This window comes from Megascapheus bottae, chromosome 28 (genome assembly GCF_031878675.1).
Source record: "Megascapheus bottae isolate mThoBot1 chromosome 28, mThoBot2.hap1, whole genome shotgun sequence".
NCBI classification, from domain to species: Eukaryota; Metazoa; Chordata; class Mammalia; order Rodentia; family Geomyidae; genus Megascapheus; species Megascapheus bottae.
The window spans coordinates 11,578,811-11,605,296 of NC_143536.1; the positions used below are offsets into that span (position 1 = coordinate 11,578,811).

A 26,486-nucleotide genomic window follows, 5' to 3' on the forward strand; every position below is an offset into this window, starting at 1 on the left:
ACAAATCAGTATTCCCATAATTAAAATACAAACTATTAAAACAAAAAAAATCTCAAGAAAATAAAATGACAGCTGAAAGTCTTTCTTTCACATTCAAACCAGTATTTATGACATAGCAGTGCATGTGGCCAGGCGCTTTGTGGTCTTTGCATCCTCCGCTTCCCCTTCAAGAGGCCGTTTTCGACTAGTGGAAGGCTAGAAATAAAGAAATAAAGAAATGTTCAAAAGGAATCTATCCAAGTACTCCAAATGCTTCCAAGAAATTGAACACATTTAATGTCAAATGCCTAGGACCAAGAATTACCAGTCATCATGATAACTGAATCCTCCCTCCATCCCTCTGAACCAAACATGCTTATCTAACAACACTTCTCTCCCTTGTGGTTTCTAACAAAGTAATGATGGAATCATCTTTTAGTTAGGCACCAATGGCTCACTCTTGTAATCCTAGCTACTTGGGAAGCTGGATTGTGGTTCAAGGCCACCTTGAATTGAAAAAAGTCCCCAAGATGCCTTCAAGCTGGGTGCTGGTGGTTCATGCTTATAAATCTAGCTACTCAGGAAGCTGAGATCTGAGGATCAGGGTTCAAAGCCAGCCAAGGCTAGAATATCTATGAGATTTTTATCTCCAAGTAGCCAGCAAAATGATAGAAGTAGATGTGTGCGGCTCAAGCGCCAGCTTGAAGCGAAAAGGCTAAGCAAAAGAATGAGGCCTCCAGTAAACATCCCCCCCCCCCAAATAAAAGGACCACTTCTTAAGAGCTGGATGCAGTAACATGCACTGGTAGTCCTTGCTACCAGGAAGCCAAATAGAGGTGGATTATGCCCAAGGCAAATGAGACTCTGTCTAACCAGCAAAAATCAGGACTGGAGACATGGATCAGTGTTAAGGGTGCCTGTTTAGGAAGCACAAGACTCTGAGTTCAAATCCTATTACTAAACTCCTTTCCCTTCTCCCCCCGCAAAAAACAACTATATCTTTTCCCATTAAATACATTTTTGGCTAATAAGAATTTCAGCGGGGCCGGGAGTTTGGCCTAGTGGTTAAAGTGCTTGCCTAGCATGCATGAAGACTCGGGTTCGATTCCTCGGTACCACATATACAAAAAAAGCCGGAAGTGGTGCTGAGGCTCAAGTGGTAGAGCTCTAGCCTTGAGAAAGTCCAAAGACAGTGCTCAGGCCCTGAGCTCAAGCCCAGGACTGGCAAAAAAAAACAACAAAAAAAAAAACCATTAAAAAAAAAAAAAGAATTTCAGCTTAAGGTAACAGGAAGCTCAACTTATTCAAGGATTTCTTACATTCAGTTTTGACCAAATATTGTTTTAATAAATTCAATGAAATTTCAAGCTTATAGCAGTGGCTCATAGCTGTAATCCTAAGTACTGGGGTAGCTGAGATCTGAGGATTGCAGTTCAAAGCCATCCTGAGCAGGAATGTCTGTAAACTCCAAATGATCACCAAAAAACTAGAAGTACAGTATGGCTCAAAGTGGAAAAGTGCTAACCTTGAGTGAAAAAGCTGAGGGACAGTGCCCAGGCCGAGTTCAAGCCCTATGACTGACCAAAAAAAAAAAAAAAAAAAGATAGTCTTTTCTACAAAAAGCAAGATGTTTCAGCCAGGTGCTGATGGCTCACACCTGTAATCCTAGCTACTCAGGAGGCTGAGATCTGAGGATCACAATTTGATGCCAGCCTGGGCAGGAAAGTCTATAATACTCTCATATCCAAATGATCACCAAAAAAACAGAAGTAGAGTTGTGACTTATAAGGTACAGGACTAGTCTTGATCAAAAAAAGCTCAAAGACACTGCCCAGGCCTTAAGAAAAGAAAAGCTAGATACCAGTGGCTCACAGCTGAAATCCTTCCTAACATGATCCTAGCTGGATCATGGTTTGAAGTCAGTCCAGGCAGGAAAGTGCATGAGACTTATGTTCAATTAACCACAGAAAGCCATAAGTGAAGCAGTGGAGCTGTGCCTCAAATTGGTAGAGCACTAGCCTTGGAAAGAGAGAGAGAGAGGAGGAAGGCAAAGGAGGGAAGGAAGAAGAGAGGGAGGGAGGGAGGGAAAAAGGGAGGGAGGGAGAGAAGGAAGGAAAGAAAAAAAAAAAAAACAAGAAAAGAAAAACTTCAAGGACAGTGCCCATGCCTTAAGCTCAAACCCTAGGACTGACACCAAAAAGGGGGGTGAAGAGAAATTTCACAAACAAAAAATTTAAATACCCATGTTATCATCAGTTGTATTTAAATTATTATGTGATCTCCAAAGTGTTTTCTTGCCAACAACTGTGTGAATATCCACCCCTCAAAAACAGCAAATGCTTTCCCAAAAACAAAGTAAAAAAACAAATGTGCTGATTGAAATGATAATGTGAAATGTGAGATTTGTTGAAGCTGGATGGCATTATAGGAAAAATGCATCAAGCATCTGCAGTACAAAACTAAGCTCTATGAATTTTTTTTAACCCACCCCTGCCTGCTGGCTGGCCAGGGACTTGGGCTGTCAGTGACACTCCCCTCCCCCACAAGGCCTGCCTGCCCAGCTCAGCCCTGATTTCACAGAGGAGGAGCTGCTGCCAATGCCCTAAAAACTGTTTGTGGCCGGGACTGACCCCGCCCCTGTTGCGCAGTGCCTAAATGCCTGGATCCAGAGATCCACTCCCCAGCCTCATGGCCTGACTTCCAGAAAGCTGCACTCCAGTGTAACTAAGCCATGTCCACCAGCAAAGTAGCTGTTGCCTCAAGAACAAGCTTTCTTCTCCCAGCTCTAGGAAGGCACCTTTCTCTCCTCAGTGGCAGTCACCTGGGAACCACAGACCCAAGGATATCAAGGGCCTGCTGCATCAGGATGTAACTTCGTCCTAACTTGCAAAGCATCTATATAGTTAAAGTGGCCAACACGAACATACACATACAGGAGGGAGGAAGGGAGGAAGAGGTAGAGAAAGGGAGAGGGAGAAGGGGGTGGGGCAGACAGACAGAAACAGAGGGGAGAGAGAGAACTCCACATCTTGCTCTTTTATTATCCTAAATGTTACCCCTTGATGTCCCTGAGCTTTTTCACTCAAAGCTAACACTCTGCCACTTTGAGCCACAGTGCACTTTCAGTTTTCTGGTGGTTACTTAGAGATAAATCTCATGGATTTTTCTGGTCAGGCTGGCTTCAAACTATGAACCTCAGATCTCAGCCTCCTGAGTGGCTAGGATTATAGGCGTGAGCCACCAGCATCCAGCAAAGAATTATCTTTTTTTTTTTTTATCATCAGGGTAATATATAAAGGGGTTACAGTTACATTCATCAGGTAGTGGGTACATTACTATTTTCTTATGCCTTAGTTCTTTTCCCATTTTTAACACTGAATGGGAACAATAGGGAAGGAGGGAAGAGATTATATTCACCAACAGAACACAGAAAGGAATACATAGGTATCAATGTATACTTACAAGAACTTTAGAAAGATAAATTTATAACCAAGAAATCATTAACTGCTTACCCCAAATTTTAAATTTTCCAACAAATGCCCTCACAGTGTTCAATCTTACTGGGCAATGGACCTTTTAAATAACAACTCTTAGCTGTGCTGTAATAATGCACTAGATACATAAATACAGTAGGCACTGTTAAATTTCCAGAGGGAATTGACAGAACTGATCAAGTTTAACAAAGTATCTACTACATCATATCTTTGAAAATGTTGGAGTAGGAGACGGGAGTTTGGCTTAGTGGTAGACTGCTTGCCTAGCATGCACAAAGACCGGGGTTCGATTCCTTAGTACCACATACATAGGGAAAAAAAGCCAAAAATGGTGCTATGGCTCAAGTGGTAGAGCTCTAGCCTTGAGAAAGTGCAAGGACAGTAGCTCAGGCCCAGAGTTCAAGCCCCAGGACTAGCAAAAAATAAATAAATAAATATGTTGGAGTAAGCTGGGCTCAGGTGACTCATGCCTTTAATCCTAGATATTCAAAAGGCCAACATCCGAGGATCACAGTTTGAAGCCAGCCAGGACAGGAAAAGTCCATCAGATAAATCTCCAATTAATCTCCAAAAAGCCAGAAGTTGGGGCCGGGGGTTTGGCCTAGTGCTTAAAGTGCTTGCCTAACATGCATGAAGACCCGGGTTCGATTCCTCGGTACCACATGCATAGAAAAAAGCCAGAAATGGTGCTGAGGCTCAAGTGGTAGAGCTCTAGCCTTGAGAAAGTCCAAGGACAGTGCTCAGGCCCTGAGCTCAAGCCCAGGACTGGGAAAAAAAAAAAAAAAAAAGCCAGAAGTGAAGGTGTGACTTAAATGGCAGACTGCCAGTCTTGAGCAAAAAAAGCTAAGGGACAGCACCCAGAGCCTGAGTTCAAGCTCCTGTGTCAGCAGAAGAAAAAAAAAAGTTTGGGGGCTGAGAATGTGACTTGGTGGTAGAGTTCTTGCTTAGCATGCATGAAGCCCTGGGTTCAAAGTGGCACTGTGACTTAAGTGATAGAGTGCTACCCTCGAGCCAAAGAAGCTTAAGGACAGGGCTCAAGCCCCAGGATTAGTTTTAAAAAAAGAAGAATGTTTGGGCCACAGAGCACGAGTGGATCACATACATTATTACAGTTACTTGGGAAGCAGGTCAGGAGGTCCATAGTTCAAGATCAGACCCAGAAAAAACTTAGCAAGGCCAGGTCTCAACCAGTAGGCCCCGGATGGTGGTTTATACTTACCATCCTACCTACGTACAAAGCATAAATAAAAGGCTCATAGTCTAGACTGGTTCAAACTTAAACCCTACTCAAATAGTAATTAAAAGCCAGGTGCTGGTAGCTCAAGAATATTATCCTAGCTACTCAGGAGGCTGAGATCTAGGATCATGGTTCAAAACCAGGCTGGCATGAAAGTCTGTAAGACTCTTATCTTCAATTAACTACCAGAAAACCAGAAGTGGCACTATGGTTCAAAGTGGTAGTGCACTAGCCTTGATCAAAAAGAGCCCAGGGACAATGCCCAGACCCCAAGTTCAAGCCCCAGGAACAGGGATGTGGGGGGAGGGAGAGAAATAGCTAAAGCAAAAAGGGTTGTAAGCATGGCTCAAGTGAATCTCAGTACCACAAAAACAAAAGCCAAAAAAAACTTAGTAATTGTTACTCTAGAGAACCACTGTTGGCCGGACACTCTGGTTCTTGCCTGTAATTCTAGCTAGTCAGGAGGCTGAGATCTGAGGATCAAGGTTCAAAGCCAGCCCAGGAACAAAAGGACCTGAGACTCTTATCTCCAATTAACCTCTAGAAGATGGGAAGTGGGGGTGTGCTCAAGGGTAGGGAGGCAGCCTTGAGCTGAAGAGCTCAGAGACAACACCCAGGCCCAGGAGTAGGGCAGTAGCCTTGAGCTAAAGAGCTCAGGGGCAGTGCCCAGGCAGAGTTCAAGCCCCATTTACCCACAACAACATTAATAACAAAAAGAACCATTGTTATCTAAGCAATAGTGGCTCACATGTATAATATTAGAGCTACTCAAGAGGCTGAGATCTGAGGATCACAGTTTGAAGCCAACCCACACAGGAAAGGCTGTGAAACTCTTATCTCCCTTAAATATCAATAAAGCTAGAAGTAGAGCTTTGGTTCCCGTGGTAGACCACTAGTCTTGAGCGTAATAAAAGTTCAGGAACAATGCCCAGACTCTGAGGTCAAGCCACAAGAATAGCACGGAGAGAAAGAGAAAGAGAGACAGAGACAGAGACAGACTGAGACAGAGAACGACTGTAGCCTTGACCCTTTCTTACTAGCTCTTTTTAAACCTATTCTGCACAAATGGTGATCAGAACAGTACCTCAGCTAGAACTTGGGGTATAGCCATCAATTTATCTTCCTCAGCCAGTAGATCCTGAAACTTTTTCTTCATGTCCTCATCCTGTGAAGAAATTAAAAACACAAGTAGGGTATGCCTGAAGGAAAGAAAGCTACTAGAATGACAAGAGCTTTCTGTTATTCTTTGCAGGATGTTTCTACTAGTAAGGAAACAGGCTAAGACCTCTATCAGCATGCTGAAGTATGAGGAGAAAGGGACCATGGCTGCTCACCTCCGCATCCTCAGAGCACTGTCAGAAGCAGTCAGTGCTATCCACACCTGCTGAATCAAACCCTGAGCTGTCAATGGGGCAGAGAACCACAGACTCTAGCAGTAAAGGATGGGTGCTATTGGCTCACCCCTGTCATCCTAGTTACTTGGGAGGCTGAGATCTAAGGATGTGGTTTGAAACTATCCCAGGCAGAAACATCCCTATGAAACTCTTATTTCTAATTAACCACTCAAAAACTAGAAGTGGTACTGTGGCTCAAGTAATAGAGTGCTAGCCTTGAGCACAATATAGCTCAGGGACAACACCCAGGCCCTAAGTTCAAGTCCCACAACTGATTAAGTAAAAAAAAAAAAAAAAAAAAAGAGCTGGGATCGGAGCCTAGCAGTAGAGTGCTCGCCTAGCATGCACAAAGCCCTGTGTTCAATTCCTCGGGACCACATACTCAGAAAAAGCCAAAAGTGGCACTGTGGCTCAAGTGGCAGAGCACCAGTCTTGAGCAAAAAGTCAAAAAAAAAAAAAAAATTAACAACCAGCCTCCCAAATGCTGACAGCCAAGAGGTCAAGAGGCCAAAATGTGAGACGCAACACCATGTGGTAGTGTGAGTCCTTCCAGAACCCCCAGTGAGCCCATTCTATCAGCTAACCCAGCACCGAAAGAAAATTCCCCAGCAGGGGATGGGAATGTGGCTTAGTGGTAGAGTGCTTGCCTAGAATACATGAAGCCCTAGCTTCCATTCCTCAATACCACATAAACACAAAAAGCTGGAAGTGGCTCTGTGGCTCAAGTGGTAGAGTGCTAGCCTTCAGCAAAAGAAGCTCGGGGACAGTACCTGGGCCCTGAGTTCAAGCCCAAGGTCTGGCAAAAAAAAAAAAGAAAGAAAGAAAGAAAGAAAATTCCCCATCAGGTGTTGTACCTGTCATCAAAGGGCTTCAAAAGCACAATGAGAAAGGGCAATACTGAACAGGACAACGCATAAAGATGTTTTGTGCTTCAAGAAGACATGTAGAGAAGGAATGGGGTAGACAAAGTGGCTCCTGTCTAGATGTGTGTGAATGAACCCCCATCCCTGAATAGTCAGTGGTATGGGGTTCAAGGAGTTGCATTTGGAAACTCCGTGGCCTGATTCCACTCTCCTTAATTTCAGAAACAAAATATCTATAACTAGGTATGTGAGTTCCAGGGTAGCCCAGGACCCAGCCTACCCTTTCACAATATCCCTCCAAATAATCCTTTATTTTAGTAAAAACAAGACAGAGGAGGAAAGAAGTGTTATTCTCAAAGTTGGATATTATCAATGACAAAAAAGGAGATGAGCACCAAACCCATAAACCACTAAGTTTTTCTTTTTCTTTTTCTTTTTTTTTGTGCCAGTCCTGGGCTTGAGCTCAGGGCCTGAGCCCTGTCCTTGGACTTTCTCAAGGCTAGAGCTCTACCACTTGAGCCTCAGCACCACTTATGGCTTTTTTCTATGTATGTGGTACCGAAGAATCAAACCCGGATCTTTGTGCATGCTAGGCAAGCACTCTACCACTAGGCAAAACTCCCAGCCTCCTAAGTCTCTTAAAAATACCAAAGTTTGCTGGGCGCCGTGGCTCACACCTACAATCCTAACTACTCAGGAGGCTGAGATCTGAGGAGCATGGTTCAAAGCCAGCCCCGGCAATACAAAGCCCAGAGACTCATTTCCAATGAGTCACTGGAAAACAGGAAGTGGGGCTGTGGCTCAAGAGTAGGACGGTATCCTTGAGCTGAAGAGCTCAGGGACAGCGCCCAAGTCAAGTTCATGACCCCCCAAAAATTTAAAAAAAAATTTAATTAAAAAAAAAATACAAGTTTCTGGGCCAGGAGTTTGGCCTAGAGTGCTTGCCTAGCATGCATGAAGACCCAGGTCAATTCCTTGGTACCACATACATAGAAAAGCTGGAAGTGGTGCTGTGGCTCAAGTGATAAGAGTGCTAGCCTTGAGGAAAAAGCCCAAGGACAATGCTCAAGCCCCGAATTCAAGCCCCAGGACTGTAAAGAAAATAAATAAATAAAATACAAAAGCTTCCCAAAGTAAAACCTGACCATCACCAACAGGTGTTTCAGACCTGCATCCTCATCCCAACTCAGTTTGCTGTACCTATGAAAAAAAAAAAAACACAAACAAAAGGGTGTTCACACAGGACCCCTGTGGCAAAGCTGAACTTCAGTTTTCCTTGGCTGTGAAAAAAATTCTCTTAAGAGACAGAGTACAGGAAACACAGGCTAAGGTTGGCTCATAAATTTCAAGCAGATGCAAACCTGCTTAACCCAGGCTTAACAGGCCAGCTCAATGCTTTTGTGGTGGTTTTTATTTTATTTTTTTCAAAGCTAACTCAGTTTCTCAATCTCTGCACATGGACCCCAAGAGTTTTCTAATTAGGATACATGAAAAGAGCCAGAGGAGTGTTTCTCTTTTTCATCGACATAAAATCTCCACATGCAAAGGCACCCTTTGTTCCAAACTCCTTTTCTCCAAGGTCCTGCTGTTTCAAATCTGTGTGGTCTATTGAATGCTAAATCAATATGACAGATTTCTTCTGGGGGAGACTTCTGTTTCCATGGCAACAGCCAAAACATATATATATAGCTGTACTCCACACCCCATTTTGTTTGGATCCTTTTTTTTTTTTTCCTGTTAAGGATTTGTAATTCTCAACATGAGCTGGTTAGAGTAAAAACTTTTAGGTATGGAGGGCTGGAAGAAAGAATCAGGACAGTCTTTCCAGAGTACCAGTGGCAAAGAGATGAGGCTGGACTGCCCAAGGGTGGCCTGTACTTGTAACAACCCCTGTCTTCAGGTATCTAAGTCTCCCACCTGCAACCGGAAACAGAAAGACCATAAGAGGCTCAGAGAGGGCTACAGCCATGCAGAACAAAAGATAAACATCCATCACAAAAACTTCTCTGATGATACAGTCAATCCACAGCCAAAGATTAACCCACAAAGCAACAAAAGACTTCCCACTCCAACAGCCTTGAATGAAGTCAGTGTACCATCAATGGTCAGTTCCCACTAGGAACACAGAGGTAATGCAGACTTGAAAAGAAATAGTACCAGCCTGCACAAATGGCATGCTTATGCCCCAGGAACAAGAAGTGGGGCCCTTTATATCCACTGACTTGGACTTAGTTCTTCCCAGGGAGGCTACACTGCCCTCTTCCACATGCCCCTGCCTCTGCTTCCTTAGTTCAAAGATGAAGATGGCTGAAATACAGCCAAGACCAAACCACTCCACCTGTTAAAAGGGGAGTGTAAGGACAGGAGAGCACAGTTAGGGGTAGAAGAATTCTCAAAAGACCCCTACAGATTGTAGGCAGCAGGAGGATCAAGACTATCCATCAGAGAGCAACAAAATGGTGGAAAGGGTTGAAAGCTCAAACACACACACACACACACACACACACACACACATACATAGAAAGTATCCTAACTACTCAGGAGACTGACATCTGAGGATCATAGTTCAAAGCCAGCACAGGTAGGAATGTCCGCGAGACAATTATCTCCAATCAACCAGAAGTGGCACCATATCTCAGGTGATAGAGCACTAGCCTTGAGCTGAAATGCTCAGGGACAATACTCAGGACCAGCATTCAAGCCCCACAACCAACAAAACAAAAATAAAACAAAACACATACACAGACTCAACAATGCCGAGGTTGTGGGGCCTTTCTTACCTCACCCATGTAGTTTTATACCAGTGGGGACTGTCCCATACTCACCTGAAGCCATGGGTGATTTAAAGCCTCCTCTGTGGTCAACCGTGCCTTTGGATCAACAACCAATAACTTTTTGACAAGGTCCAGAGCTAAAGCAACAAGAAAAGTAGACAAAACATCGTGAAAAAGATGTAAAAACAAACACTATATCAGCAATATTGGAGTTGTCCATCTTGGAGTCAGTAGACTCCATGGCCAGAATCCCAGTCCTCTCACTGCCTGTATTCAGGAATGCCCAGAATGGTATCTCTCCCTGCTAGACATCATCATCTTAGCACCCCAATTCCTATCAAGCTGCGCTAGACTCAAGTGAAAACTAATTAAAGCTGAATTTCCACTCAGTTCTGAGGCACTCAGAATGCATAGCCAACTGTCCCAACATCCATGAGGCCCCTCCCAGGGAGAGGCTCCCTGCCTTGCCCCAGCCACCAAGCAACAACTGGGCACTGAATCATTATTATTCTTTTAACACAATGACATGGAACATGAGGTCACAGAACTGTACATTTAGGGGGTTTTTGTTTTTTTTCTTTTTTAAATTATTATTTTACGTGGTACTAAGGAATTAAACCCAGGGCCTCATACATGCTAGACAAGCACTGTACCATTAAGCTACACTCCCAATCCTGTACATTTAGTTTTAAGTATCTTCAGGGAGTTACAAGGTTGCACTTATATGTGTCTCTATATTTGTTTGTGTGCATGCATGCCATACTAGGCTTGAACGCAGGACCTTAGTACTGTCCCTTAGTTTTTTCTGCTCAAAACTGGCACCCTACCACTTGAGACACAGCTCCCCTTCTGGCTTTTTCATGGTTCGTTGGAGATAAGAATCTCGTAGACTGCCAAGGCTGGCTTTGAATGGCAATCCTGAAACCTCAGCTTCCTGAGTAGCTAGGATTACAGGTATGGGCCACTGGGACCCAGCCAAGGTTACAGTATGAAAGTATAAATACAAGGTAACTAAGGACAACGAAGTTTCACAAACTGCTTACTCAATGGAAAGTTCCCAACTAAAAACTATTATTTTATACATCTAATAGGTTTGAGGTACTTGAGTACATGACACTCAATCCTCACAAAAACCCTACAAGGTAACGAGTTATTGCAGTCTTCTATGAAATAAAGAAAAAGAGGTTCAGATATATTAAATAACTTGCCTAAAGTCACCCAGCTTGGAAATGGCAGGCCCAGGACTTCTGAAACCCTGGCTCTTTAATTTCCTCTGTCTCTCAAATGGTGCAAAAAGTAACAATAGAAACTAAGAACAGAATTGACAGAAGAAAACATCAAGGATTGAACAGAAACTCCCACCAACAGAACACCCACATCTTAGTAAACCATAAATTCTTAACCCTTCCGTATCCATACCCTTCTCTGAGACATCTGCCCAGACTTCGGGAATGAAGGTGTATTTTCCACTGGTGATCTGATCCTTCAGTGACACTTGAGTCTTATGCTCAGAGAAAGGTGGATACCCACTAAGGCTTAATATTGGTAGAGAGAGAAAGGAAAAGAAATCAAGTGGCATTCTCAGTGGCATTTGGATATAGATTTCTTTGTCAGCATAATGAATATCAGGTTTTTTTTTAAGAATCACAAAGTGACCTAAAATCAAACAAAAACTCTCCGCCTAGACATGTTCATTGGTTTCCACTCATCACACCCAACCAGACTATAAAACAATCTAAAGCTTTTCTTACCAGACAAAAAGAATAACTCCTAAACTCCAGCAATCCACGGCACGGTTATACCCAGTGGTGCCAACGGAAAGAAGAACTTCAGGAGCCAGGTAGGTAGGGGTACCACATAAAGTTCTCATTAGAGAGGTCTCTCCCAAAATCTTGGACTGCCCAAAATCAGTAATCTAAAATTTCAACGTCATAAAATGAAAAGATGAGAAGAGTGGCCCAGTCCCAAAAGATACATAAGCTAGGTGGGTTACCTGGTTCCTATCTACAAGTTCACCTGAAATCTACAAATTCCTGTCTTTGCAAGTCAGTGTTACTTAAAAGAAAATCTCTGAGCCTAGGAATCTAATGAATTGGGTTTTCCAAGTTACTTCTGTTCTTTATAGCCTGAGAAACAGTATTCTATCTGGCTGGATACCAGTGGTTCACACCTGTCACCCTAGCTACTCAGGAAGCTGAGATTTGAGGATTGACTTCCAAAACAGCCTATGCAGGAAAGCCCATCCTCTCCAATTAACCACCAAAAAGCCAGAAAGGGAGCTGTGACTCAAGTGGTAGAACACTGGCCTTGAGCAAAAAAGCTCAAGACCAGTTCTCAGTCCCTGAGTTCAAGCCCCCAAACCAGCAAAAAGACAAAACAAAACAACAAAAAAAAAGCCACAAAACAAACAAAAACACATATATTTCCTACCTTGATAATACAGTCCTCTTCTTGAGATGATAGTAGAACATTCTCTGGCTTTAAGTCTCTGTGTATAATGCCATTTTCATGAAGGTACTACATAGGAATGGAGGTGTGAGCCTTAGATTTATGTAATGGTATGTGAGTAGAGACAGTTCCCAACACACATCCACACATTGTAGCCTGCGTGGAACTGTTAGCTGTGTTATGTACAATTACATTTTTCAAAATCATAGAGAACTGCTTAGTAAATGACAAGCATTTAATATGTGAATTGAATTTTTTTTTGGTCTTGTTTTTGTGCCAGTCCTTGAGCTTGAACTCAGGGCCTAAGCACTGGCCCAGAGCATTTTTTGCTCAAGCATAGTGTTCTACCACTTAAACCACAAATTCACTTCCAGCTTTCTGGTAGTTAACTGGAGATAAGAGTATCATGGGCTTGCCTACCTAGACTGGCTTTGAACTGCAATCATCAGATCTCAGCCTCCTAAATAGCTACTAGTACCAGCGTGAGCCACTGTCACCTGGCACAAATGTATTTTCTCTTAAAACTTGTTGTTTGTTTGTTTACTGGGCATGGTGGCTCATACCTGTAATCCTAGCTAGTCAGGAGGCTGAAATCTGAGGATAGAGGTTCAAAGCCAGCCCAGACACTAAAAAAACATGATACTCTTACCTCCAATTAACCACTAGAAAACCAGAAGTGGCTCTGTGGCTCAAGGGGTAGGGTAGTAGCCTTGAGCTGAAAAGTTCAGAGACAGTGCCCAGGCCCAGAGTTCAAGTCCCACAACCGAAACAAAAAAAGCAGAAAAATAACTTAGGATGATAAGCCTTATATCTTCCATTTCAATAAAATGAATATCCTTTCATATCAACAGAAATAAAAGATGTCTTTTTCAATAGAACTTTTTTTTTTTGGTCTATTATGGGGCTTGAACTCTGGGCCTGGTCTCTGTCCCTGAGCATTTTAGCTCAAGTCTAGTGCTCAACCACTTGAGCCACTGCATCACTCCTCAATACAAAATGTATATAAGTAATATATATATATATATATATAAACAAATGTTAAAATTCCATCAAAATGATACACACACACACACACACGCCAGGTGTGGTGGTGGACACCTACAATCTCAGCACTAAGGGAAAGTGAAACAGGAAGATTGAATGGTCAAGGCCAGCCTGGCCTCGAATTGACTTTCATAATAAATAATGATCTATTCTAATTACCCCAACTTATCAGCCTTGCCCTATAGCCTTCACAGCTCCCCTCTCAGACTTCAGGTAGGTACAAAAAGCAACAACCTCCAGAAAGACTTCCAACCCAAAGAGAGGAGACATGGGATTGACTGTGTTTATTCCTCTGCCCTATTTTCTACATCTTAACTTCAACAGTGAAGGCTTTATCATCTGAGTCAAAGAGGTAAGACCTTTTTCCCCAAGGGACAGAACTACAAACACACTGCAGCTGATCTATGTTCTAATCCCCAAGCCATCAGTTTCCATTTAACTTGGAAAGTGATCCACCTATCAAAAAGTAAGCTGTCAGCTGGGAGTTTTTCCTAGTGGTAGAGTGATTGCCTAGCATGCATGAAGACCTGGGTTCGATTCTTCAGTACCACACACATAGAAAAAAGCCAGAAGTGGTGCTGAGGCTCAAGTGGTAGAGCTCTAGCTTTGAGAAATTCCAAGTCCAAGGACAGTGCTCAGGCCCTACGCTCAAGCCCAGGACTGGCAAAAAAACAAAAAGTAAACTGTCAAGGGCCTGGCACAGTGGCTCACACCGGTAATCCTAGCTACTCAGGAGTTGAAATTGGAGGATCACAGTTCAAAGCCAGCCCAGACACTAAAGTCTGTGAGTCTCTTATCTCCAATTAATCACTAGAAAATGAGAAGTGGCACTATGGCTCAAGGGGTAGGGTGATAGCCTTGAGCTGAAGAGAGCAGGAACAATTCCAGGCTCAGATTTCAAGCCCTGAGTCCCACAAAAAAAAAAAAAAAAAAAAAGACGGGGAAAAAAAGGAAGCTGTCAAAAATACTGCAGCTGGTCACAGTGGCTCACACCTGTAACCCTAGCTACCCAGGGGGCTGAGATCTGAGGATTGAGGCTCAAAGCCAGCCCAGGCACTAAAGACCCTGAGACTCTTTATCTCTAATTAACCACTAGAAAACAGGAAGTGGGGCTGTGGCTCAGGAATAGTGTGGTAGCCTTGAGCTGAAGAGCTTAGGGACAGCGCCCAGGCCCAGAGTTCAAGCCCCATGACCCCCTTCCCCCAGAAAAGTGCTGTGAATGCCCCTTACCTGGACAGCCAAGAGCATCTGGTAAAAATACAGTTTGCATGTGGATTCTCTGAGGCGTTTGTTCCCTACCACTCTGTCAAACAGCTCTCCTCCTTCCATCCTAAAACACACATGGACAAAGCAGGCCATTTATTCCTGGCAGAAAATTCCTCAGACAGAAAATAAATACAAATAAAACAAAGTCACAGAGGCAAGCAAATAGGGCTAGGGATGTAGCTCAGTGGTAGAGCACTTGCCTGACATGCAGGAGGCCCTGGGTTCCATCCCAGCATTGTTGACTATGGAATCTTAGTGGTCAATCTGTATGGTTAAGCAGATTACCATTTGCCAGCCAGAAACAAAGCATTCCCTGCTTGTCACGACAGCCACTCCCAGAAACACTGCAGATTTATGCAGAACAGACATTAAGACTAGCCACTTCCAGAAATGAGGTAGGAAGCTAACATGGTAACACCAAAATCAAAGAGACATTGTGGTCATCACAAGGAGTCTGCATGTGGAACTATGATTATGACCACTTTTCACTGCATTGTACACTAAGGAAATGCAACTCGGAGAAGTGCCTGTGTGTAGTCAGCTAATCATGAGTTGACATGGAGTTGGAAGTCAAGCCTCAGGTAGAGGGACTAGAATTCCTGTCTACCTGCTTCTGGAAACAGTAGAGGGCTTTTAGAACTGGTAATAAATTTCCCTCCCCCATACTTTCTCTCTCTTCTCCCTCCCTCCCCTTGTGGGCCTAACCACTACAGAAATAGACAGTGAAAACAGGGTGGGCCTGTATTCAATTCTGCCCTGGCTTCTAAACACATAGAAACATAAATTCAAAATGTCAACTACTTACAACTCCAAAACAATGTAATAATCTTCTGCATCAAAAAAGTTTTTAATCTTGATGATGCATGGCTAAAATAGAAAAGAAAGAGGAGCAAGTAGTGAGAAACTCCAAAAGGAAAACCCACAAAAGCCACAGCATTTAAAACATAAGCCCAGAGTGGATCAGGAAGTCCAAGATCAAGTATTTGGCCCTCAGTCTTTAGAAGCTTTAAAGCTGAGGCTCAGCAGAAAGCAAGTGGAAATCTAGCTACCACGTGGATAACAAAGAAGTCCTGGCCTTCAACTCATTATCCTCACACCTCCACCTGGACTGACACATAAGAATGCAAAGTTGAGGAGTTGGAGGCCAGCCTACCTAACATGGAACCTGGCAAATTCAGGAAGTTACCAAGAAATGAAAAGAAGCCAAGCAGGAAAGTCAGCCATTCAGCTTTCAGCTAGCCAGCTTCTCCTACTGTTAGGGTTTAGCAGGTCCATCAAGTTCTAAGGGAGCTGTGGAATAGTCACTTTAAAAGCAGTGATTTTGTTCTCAGTTTCTACCTGTTCTTAAAGTGAAACTCCTCTAAGCTAAGTGACAGCAGGAAATGTATATATGTGTATACATGCAAACAAATTAAGAAACCCAGATTTAATTCTAGGTTCATTACACTCAAATGCTTTACACTGCTCCCATATTTTGAGATATATACAAGCTTAAGTAAGCTAGCAATAAATACTTACATGATTTAGCTTTTTCAAAATTTCTATTTCAGTTTCAACATTGAGAGCTGAGTCCTATGATAAATGGAATAATAGTGGGACATATTAATAGCAAGAACAATATGTAAAAATAATAGTAATAATATCAAGTATTTTAACTTGGTAGTTGAGAAAAGTCTGAGTTCTAAACCAGGTTTTGAAAAAAAAAAAAAAGAGACCAATGAATAAAATAACTTACTGAAATCACTTTGTGGAAGTAGAGGTATGACTCAAGTGGTAGAGTGCAAGCTTTGAACAAACCATGAAGAGACAGTGACAAGCTCTGAGTTCAACCCCAGTATTGTAGCATGCGCATGCTCGCACACACCCTTACAGTATAAGCTGGGAATCAGTGACTCACACCTGTAATCCTAGCTACTTTGAAGATCAAAATTCAAAACCAGCCCAGGCAGGAAAGTTTATAAGACTCTTTATCTCCAATTAATTACCAAAACAAACAAAACAGAAGTGGTAAAAGGCTAGTCCTGAGCAAAAAAAGTCAGGGCTAGCATCCAGTGCTGAGTTCAAGATCCAATACCATCACCAAAAGATAGTGAGAGAGAGAAAACAAATGAAAGCCATAGACAAAAAGTGCTTAAGAAAGCCCAAGGACAGTGCTCAGGCCTTGAGTTCAAGCCCCAGGACCAGCAAAAAAAAAAAAAAGGTGCAGGATATGGTGGCTCACGCCTGTAATCCTAGCTACTCAAGAGGCTGAAATCTAAGGACTGAGATTCAAAGCCAGCCTGATAACTAAAGACCTTGAGACTCTTATCTCCATTTAACCACTAGAAAACCAGAAGTAGTGCTGTGGCTCTAGAGGTGGGACAGTAGCCTTGACCTGAAGAGTTCAGGGATAGCGCCCAAACCTAGAGTTCAAGCCCCATGAACAAAAAAATGTGCTTAATTAAAGTACATTAAGAAAATGTCAACTCAAATTTCCAATAATTCAGTAGACACAAGTTACACAACTGCAAGCTAACGGGTTTCATTTGACTCCGAGGACAGCAAGCTTCAGAGAACTAGAGTTGTTCTGTCACAATTCCAGAGGACGAATTGAGTAACTCAACTTCAACTTCCCAACTACACCCTCCATGAGCAAAGAGGATATAGAATTACATATTTATGTAAAATGGACTTGAGCTAAGAAGCCCCAGATGTTTAATTTTAAAAAGCCTGCCTCTTCCGGTAAGCCCTTATATTCATTACCAAATCTGGGTGTATGTATTCTGCTAACAGATCTTAAAATGTCAAATAAAAGACTCAAAGAGAGGAATTAAGAAGCAAAACTTTCTACTTGTTTTTTAAACAATCTAGTAGATAATTTGCTTCTCTGCAGAAGGCAAAGCAAATCCAGAATCTCAGAGGAAAAGTGAACACAGAAAGGAAATTCCTCCTGCCATGTGACCATGGAATTGTCTAGGGAGGAAAAAAAGATCTTTAAGGAATGCTAAAGTATAATAGCCAGAAACAGCTGGCTGCAAAGGAAATTGTGATTAGGGGCTGTGTTTTACATTACTTTGTTAGGTCATGCTTGGAAAAACCAATATGTTTGGTAACATCATCCACTCACCCATTCAGCAAATGTAGATTTTTTAAAATGTTATAAGATGCATGGTTTCAATATAGAAACAATGTAACTTTTAAAACCCTTTAAATAAAAGCTGAGGATGCAGCACAGTGATAGAGCATTTCCCTATTAGAAATGAGGCCCTGGGTTTGATTATCAATGTCACTAAAAAGATTTAAAACTTGATTCTTATCTCCAAATAACCACCAAAAAGGCAAAAATGGAGCTGGAACTCAAACAATAAAATGCCAGCACTGAGTGAAAAAGTTAAAAAGACAGCTGGGCCCAGTGGTTCAAACCTGTAATCCTAGTTACTCAGGAGGTTAAGGTCTGAGGATCATGGTTCAAAGCCAGCTTCTAAAGGAAAGTCCATGAGACTCTTACCTCCAATTGGCCACCAAAAAGTCAGAAGTGGAACTGTAGCTCAAGTGGAAGAGTGGCCTCCAAGCACAAAAAAAGGGGGAGGGGGTGGGGGAAGGGGAAAGGAAGGATAATGCCAAGCAATACATGAAATATGATTTCAATATGATTTCAACCATCTAAAAACATGAATTCGTATGAACCAAGACTAGAAAGGAAAGAAAAACTGAAAACAGCTGTTGGGGTTACAGTGGCAGAATTACAACTGTTTTTTTTTCCTTTCTGATGTCCTTTCAATTCTTGTAAAAACAGTCTTATAACATCTTTGAATTGGAAGAAAGAAAAACATTTTCTTGCTATATAGATTAAGATGGACAAATAGTTGTGAAACCAAATGAAAGTTTCTAGATGAATCATAGGACACTTAAAATTCTTAATGTAAAAAAAAAATTTTTTTTTTTGGTCAGTCATGGGGCTTGAACTGTGAGCCTGGGCACTGCCCCTGAGCTCTTCAGCTCAACCCTAGCACTCTACCACTTGAGCCACAGCACTACTTTCATTTTTCTGGTGGTTAATTTGAGAAAAGAGTCTCACAGACTTTTGTGCTGGGCTAGTTTTGAACTGTGATCCTCAGATCTCGGCTTCCTGAGTAGTTAGGATTACAGGCGTGAGCCACTGGCACCTGGCTTAATGTAAATTTTTTCAGTGATTTTTAATTTTTTTTGCTCTTCAAAAATGTTGGTACTTCAGTCAAGTCTCCCTGAGACTGAGAAGAAATGGAAAACCCCTGTACTTACTGCTTCTCCTGAAGAGCTAATAGCAAATTTCCTTTTGCTGATGATCTTTATGGCTACTTTCTTACACGTTTTCCTCTCAAAACCCAGTTTTACCTCTCCACAAGCACCACTAGAGAGAAAACACATACAATGATTGTCAGTGATTTGTTTTGTTAGTAGTGGAGTTGGAACTCAGGATCTCTATTTGCTAAGCAGGTGCTCTACCACTGAGCCACTTCTTCAATCTGTGTGTGTGTCTGACTGTGTGTGTTCATACATGCTAGTTAGTTTGAGATAGGGTCTCATTTCCTGCCCATGCACATTGTCTCACAGTGATATACCTACTTCATTCAGGCTTTCCACCAAAGGTGAAGGACAGGCACAGGCTACCATGCCCATGCCCATGCCCATGCCCAAATTTTCCCATGGAGATTGATGCCTTTTCTACTCAGGCCAAGCCTAGAACTTCAATCTTCCCAATTTCAGTCTCCCAAGTAGCTAAGATTACAGGGATGAGCTATTGGCTCCTGACTCTCAGCTCTCAGGGGTGTGTGTGTGTGTGTGTGTGTGTGTGTGTGTGTGTGTGTGTGTGCGCATCTGTTCCATTGCTGGGGCTTGAGGCTTGAACTCAGTATATAGGTGCTGGCACAGCATTTTGGGGGGGGGGGGGCACGATCCTGAAATTTGAACTCTGTGCCTGAGTGCTGTTCCTGAGTCTCTGTGTTCAAGGCTAGCACGCCAGCACTTGAGCCAAGCACCACTTCCAACTCTGAGTAATTTATTGGAGTTAAGACTCAGATTTTTCTGCTTGGACTGGCTTGGAAGTACAATCCTCAAATCTCAGCCTCCTAATTAGCTAGGATTACAGCTAGCCCAGCATTTTATTATTTTTATTTTATTTTTATTTTTAGCACTTTTGTTCATAGTCTAATTGTAATATTCAGTAACCACATGTTTTGATAAGTGGTACAAATGCTATGAAATAGATTGTGATGGATACACTAATAACTAACATGCATTTTTTTTGGTGGGGAGCTAATGCTGGAGATACAAGGGTCTTATATAGTACATTTAGAAGAGGAAATTAAGCCAGGCACAGGGGCTCTACCTATAAACCTAGCTACTCAGGAGACCAAGATCTGAGGATCCCAGTTTGAAGTTCATGAGACTCTTTCTGTTTGTTTCTTGCTTATGTAGAACCAAGGAACCAAACCCAGGGCCTCATGCATGTTAGGCAAGCACTCCACCACTAAGCCACATTCCCAGCCTCAGTCATGGGGCTTGGACTTTAGGCCTGGGCGCTGTCCCAGAGCTCTTCAGCTCAAGCCTACCATCTTACCCCTTGAGCCACAGGCTCACTTCTGGTTTTCTAGTGATTAATTGGAGATAAGAATCTCAAGGTCTTTAGTTATAGGGCTGGCTTTGAACCTCACTCCTCAGATCTCAGCCTCCTGAGTAGCTAGGATTACAGGCCTGAACCACTGCCTCCTGCCAAAAGTTTTATTTTGTTTTGTTTTGTTTTAGTGTGAAATTTGTTATATAAAGAAAAATAATTTACCTTCCAAGAGTTTTTGACACGATGTATTCATCTCTTAATTCCTTAGGATAAACTGACTGATCATCCACAGTCAGATCAAAAAATACGAAAACTAAGGAGAAAAATAGAGCAGAAACTGGGCTTATTAATTCATCCAATTAGATAGGTGGTTCTAAAATCCAGTTGCCACAGGAAATACAAGAAAACTGCTTTAAATTATATTTAATATGAAACCTTGAATAAACTAGTCAGCAAAGATAACTACTAACATAGAATAAGCCAAGTTTCTTTTTCTTTCTTCTTATTTTTTTTTTTTGTGCTGGTCCTGGGGCTTGAACTCAGGACCTAGGCACTGACCCTGAACTAGTTTTGGTTAAGATTCTACCCTTGAGTCATAGCTCCACATACTTTTTCTTTGTCATTAATGGAAGATAAAAATTGCATGGATTTTCTTGCCCAGGCTGGCTTCCAACAACCATCCTCACATCTCAGCCTTCTGAGTAGCTAGAATTACAGGCATGAGCCACTGATACCCAGCTAAATTTCACTTTTTAATGGAAATATACAGCAATGTTCTCTTGATAATGGAAGAAACAAGCACATTACTGTTCTTGTTCATTGACTTCAGAATACTAGTCAATTGCAATAAAATACCAAAGGATATTACCAAAGGCTCAGAACCAAAAGGTCAATGGTCTACCCTAGGAAAGTTATCCTAGACAAGTCCACATCCCAATAAAAATTAGACCCCCATCTTCATACTAATATTACTATCTTCTTCTCCCAGGCACAACCTTATAGTACAATCTTAAGCTTTTTAGGAAGTTAAACAAATAGCACTTTTATTTTCCTACTTGTTAGGCTCATAGGTAAGAGAAAAAAATGCCTATAGCCAACAGCTCACATCTATAATCCTAGCTACTCAACAGGCTGAGATTTGAAAAGTCACATGCAGAGTTAGCCCAGGCAGAAAAGTCCAAAAGATTCCAACTCACCAGCAAAATACAGGATTGGAAGCATGGTTCAAGGCAGAGCAAGAATGTGAGGCCTTTGAGTTCAAGCCTGGGTACTGGCCAAAACAAAAACAAACCAAAAAAACCTACAAAAAAACTACTGATTCAATAACTTAACCACCCATTTTGGGCCAATTCTTAATACGATTACTAAACATTTCAAGTCCAGGTACTTTCTAGCTACTGAAGCCAGTGATATGGGAGAACTAATAAATGTGAACTCTATGTATCTTTCCCAAAGTCAGCTTCATTTTGAGGAGGAAAACTCAATTGCCTAAATATGCATACCAAGCTTGACTTTTAACCGTCAGATATCATGGGGGTTTTTTGTTTTATGTTTTGTTTTGTGGGTCATGGGTAGCTCAAGGCCACCATCCTACCCCCAGGGCCACAGTCCCACTTCCCATTTTCTAGTGATTAATTGGAGATAAGAGTCTTAAGGTCTTTAGTGCCCAGGCTGGCTTTGCATTGCAATCCTCAGGTCTCTGCCTCCTGAGTAGCTAGGATTTCAGGCATGAGTCACGCACCCAGCTATTTTTTGGATTTGTAAATGCATGGTCACATTATGTAGTCCAGTCCGGCTCTTGAACTCAAAATCATCCTGCCTCAGCCTCCAAAAGCTGGGATTACAAATTCTCTCCATCATGTTCAAGTTGTAGTCATTTTTTGTTATTTCTAGATTTTGACCTGAATAACTGATTATTTTAGATATGTATTCATAAAAATTTAGATGTTTGGGCCAGGAGTTTGGCCTAGTGGTAGAGTACTTGCCTAGCATGCATGAAGACCCGGGTTCGATTCCTTGGTACCACATACATAAGAAAAAAGCTGGAAGTGGTGCTGTGGCTCAAGCGATAGAGCTCTAGCCTTAAGCAAAGTCCAAGGGCAGTGCTCAGGCCTTGAGTTCAAGCCCCACAACTGGCAAAAAAAAAAAAAAAGTTTAGATATTTGCTGGGCACAGTGGCTCATGCCTGTAATCCTAGCTACTCAGAAGGCTGAGATGCAGTTCAAAGCTAGTCTAAGCACTAAAGTCTGTGAGACTCGTTAACCACCAGAAAACTGGAAGTGGCGCTGTGGCTCAAGGGGTAGGCCTTGAGCTGAAGAGCTCAGGGACAGCACTCAGGCCCAGAGTTCAAGCCCCATGACTGACAAAAAAAAAAAAAAAAAAAAGTTTACATGTTTGTAAAATGCTCCTGATAATGGTAGTAAACATCTCTCCATGTTCCCAGAGTAACTATGTAGAGTTCAAGAGGATACATGGTTGGGGATGTGGCTCCTTACAAAGCATTTGCCTGCCAAGTGAGATACCCAAGTGGAAAAGGAAAAACAGTGGGGCTAAAAACACACAGACATATCCACAGCCTGGGATATACAAGGAGCTTAGTAAGTGTACATCAAAATGAATGAGCAAAGAAATGAAGGGAAAAATGGATGGAAGATAAAAGGGAAGAAAGTGGGAAAAAGCCAAGGAGAAAGAGAATGAATTAAATTAGTAGCTGAAACAATTCACAGATAGCTAAGACTGATATGTATAAACTGCATTTATCAATTAACTAAAATCAATGTAACATAATTTAATTGACAGTATATACCTTTAAATAAAACCAATCCAATCTATTAAACATAAAAAAAATTCTCTGGATGCAAATTTCTTTTCATTTAGTCACCTTATTTTCTTTTACTTATTTATGTTTTGGGTGGTATCGGGGTTTGAAATCAAGGTCCCACATCCGCTAGGCAGGTATTCAACACTTAAGTCATATCTCTTTTTGCTTTCAGCTATTTTTCATATAGAGTCTTCTGGGTTTTTGTTTGTTTGCCAAGGGTCAGCCTGGACCAAAATCCTCCTATCTATATCTCCCAAACAGCAGTGACTACAGATATAAACACCATGCCTAGAATGTTTGTCAAGACAGGGGTAGTCCCAATGTTTTGCCTAGGCTGGTCTTGAACTGCAAATTTCCCAATCAATGTCTCCAAAGTACCTGAGATGAACAGCATCTAGGGTATACCCCGCCCTAGACACAACTTTTTCATAACTCAAAAATATCACTAAGTGCTGAGAGCATGGCCTAGTGGTAGAGTACTTGACTAGTATTCATGAAGCCCTGGGTTTGATTCCTCAGTACCACTTACATAGAAAAAGCTGAAAGTGGTGCTGTGGCTGAAATGGTAGAGCACTAGCCTTGAGGAAGCCCAAAGACAGTGCTCAGGTACTTAGTTCAAGCCCAGGACTGGCAAAATAAATAAATAAATAAATAAAAATCACTAAAAGCCAGACAACCAGTGGCTCACACCAGTAATTCTAGCTACTCTGAAGACTGAGATCTGAAGATCACAGTTTAAAGCCAGCCCAGGGACAAAAGTCATGAGACTCTTAATTCAAATTAACCAACAGAAAACCGGGAGTGGTGCAGTGGCTCAACATGGTGGTAGGTGCTAGCCTTGAGCTGAAGAGCTGAAGAGTTCAGGGATAACACCCAGGCCCAGAGGTCAAGTCCCCTGACCAAAAAAAAAAAAAAAAAAAGGGCCGGGAGTTTGGCCTAGTGGTTGAGTGCTTGCCTAGCATGCACGAGGACCCAGGTTCGATCCCTCCGTACCACATACATAGAAAAAAAAGCCAGAAGTGGTGCTGAGGCTCAAGTGGCAGAGCTCCAGCCTTGAGAAAGTCCTCCAAGGACAGTGCTCAGGCCCTGAGCTCAAGCCCAGGACTGGCAAAAAAAAAAAAAAAATCACTAAGACACCAGAGTATATCTTGAATATTAACTTACTTAATTTTACTTAAGCCATATGCTATAAGAATACAAAGTCAATTTTCTTTTCACATAGAAGTTATTTTCTTAATCCAGTAGCTGTAAGATAAAATTACCTTTATTTCTACATAGTGAAAGTGAAATTTCAGAGTTGTTACTCAAAGGTCGGCGTTTTCCTTTCCCTACAAGCTCTGTATTTACAAAGGTTCCATTCCCACTGTGATCTTCTATGTATGCGATGTAAGAGTTTTTAGGACCCATTTCCTGAAACAGAATATTTTATTTCCAAGTTTTAAAAGCAGGGACCTTAAGGAAGGAAGATACCCCAAAATCATCCGTCCTCCCAACCCCAAATCAATGAACACTAGCAGCCTACCCTGAAAATCCGGAAGTGTTTCTTGCTATAGGTCCGGTACTTATCTGATTTTTTCAGCAGGGGCTCATCAAAGCAATATTCACAGCTTTTATCCCTCCCAAACCAGTAGCTGTCATTAACACAGTCTGGAATAGGAAAGCACATGCCAGAGATGGTTGAATTTCATGTATCACATATCTTTCAAACTGCTCAGAAAATCTATGGGGAAAAAAAAAACAGCCTGAAAAGGCCATCACAACTATAGGCTCAATTATCAAGATTTTCTTGTCAATCATGGGACTCGAACTCAGGCCTTTGGCACTCACCCTGAGTTCTTTTGCTCAAGACTACTGCTCTACTACTTTGAGCTATAGCACTACTTTCAGTTTTTGAATGGTTGATTGGAGAAAAGACTGTCATGGGGACTTTTCTGCCTGGGCTGGCTTCAAACCATGATCCTCAGACCTCATCCTCCTGAGTAGTAAGGATTACAGGCATGAGCCTGTGATCTGGCTACAATTATCAAGATTTTTTAAGAGTAAAAATTAGGAGGAGGCTTTGTAATGTAGCTCAGCTCAAGGTATTGGTTTAATACCCAACCACAAACTGGAGGCATGGCCCAAGTGGTAAGAGTACCAGATGTATGAGAGTAAGGCCCTGAATTCATACCTCAGTATGTATACATTTAATATAAATAAATAAATAAGGGTTGAGGGGAAGAAATACAATCATGCTATTCAGGATGTAAGATGTAGAAAATAAACTCTGTAAACTGGGGAACCGGGTCTAAAAAATAAATGTATTCATTACCTGACTTATGAAATGGTAGATACTCTGTAAAACATCTTAATATAACAATAAAATTATATTAAAAAATAGCCCAAGGCCATGAGTTTGGCCTATGGTAGAGTGCTGTCCTATCACTCATGAAGACCTGGGTTCAATTCCTCGTTACCACACACATAGAAAAAGCTGGAAGTGGTGCTGTGGCTCAGGTGGTAGAGCATTAACCTTGAGGAAAGCTCAAGCACAGTGGATAGGCCCTGATTTCAAGCCCCAGGAAAGGCAAAAATAAATAAATAAACAAACATAGCCCAGCACCAGTGATTCTTATGTTCTTATTCTTGCTACTCAAGCTGAGATCTGAAGATACTGATTTAAAGCCACTCTGGATAGAAACTCCATGAGTCTTCTATCTCTAATGAATTACTCAGAAAAAGCTGGAAGTGGAGCTGTGGCTCAAGTGGTAGAGTGTTAGCCTTGAGCAAAAGAAGTGCAGGGACTACATCCAGGCCCTGAGATCAAGCCCCGATGACCGAAAAAAAAACAAAGTGAGGTGTGGCAAAAAAGCTAAGGCTGTCTACCACTGTCATTTTATCTTGCCTCACCTCCAAACTTCAGAATCATTCCCAGAGTATTCTGAGCTTTCTGCTACAACTTTCTCAATAACACAATGTACTATATATAACCAAGGTCTTACCAAGATTGGAGAATCCATCCTGAAGGGCCCATAATCGAGCCCAAGGGGCAGGGACAGGCTCCTCTGGCTCCTGGTCCTCAGGAATAGAACAGAGTTCCTGAGTTGATACAGTCTCTAAGGAGCTCATGGTCCCAGAGCTGGAGTGAGAAGACTGGCTGGAGGTGGGTGCAGTGCTAGTAGAGGAGCTGGATGTGCCTGGAGACTGGGAGAAGCCTTGGGACTGGGGGAAGATGCCTTGGGACTGTGAATAGGCACTGGAGCCATGAGTCTGGGAAGAGGTACTGCTTTGGGACTGCTGACTCTCTGTATCCTTCTCTCGGGACATTATGATCTGCAGAAGTAAATGACCAACAGACAGTAAGGTAAGTTTTAAGGAGCAAGACTTAAAGTTTGAGTGAGGAATGAAGAGTGGCTTAAACACTTGTAATTTTACCTAATCAGGAAGCTGAGATCTGAAGACCGAGGTTTGAAGCCAGCCCTGGTAGAAAAGGCTGAGACTCTTCACTCCAGCAGCACAGCAAAAACCCAAAAGTGGAGGTATGGCTTGTGTAACAGATGTGCCAGGGGGCCTGGAGTCTGGCCTAGTGGTAGAGTGCTTTTACCTAGCATG

The 26,486-nt window shown here is 42.2% G+C and overlaps 1 protein-coding gene across 1 annotated transcript; it reads right to left on the minus strand.

Annotated features, from left to right (window-relative positions):
- Chek2 (checkpoint kinase 2) lies at positions 1-26,201 on the minus strand. Its single transcript, XM_090320034.1, has 14 exons — positions 25,877-26,201; positions 24,418-24,542; positions 24,158-24,305; positions 20,297-20,387; positions 18,760-18,868; positions 16,018-16,071; positions 15,305-15,366; positions 14,464-14,563; positions 12,172-12,258; positions 11,493-11,656; positions 11,161-11,276; positions 9,793-9,878; positions 5,795-5,875; positions 1-195 (listed from the first exon to the last, which is right to left on the minus strand). The coding sequence occupies exons 1-14, from the start codon at positions 26,199-26,201 to the stop codon at positions 106-108; spliced, it is 1,638 nt and encodes a 545-aa protein (XP_090176160.1). The 3' UTR covers positions 1-105.
- Between the last annotated feature and the right edge of the window lie 285 nt (positions 26,202-26,486).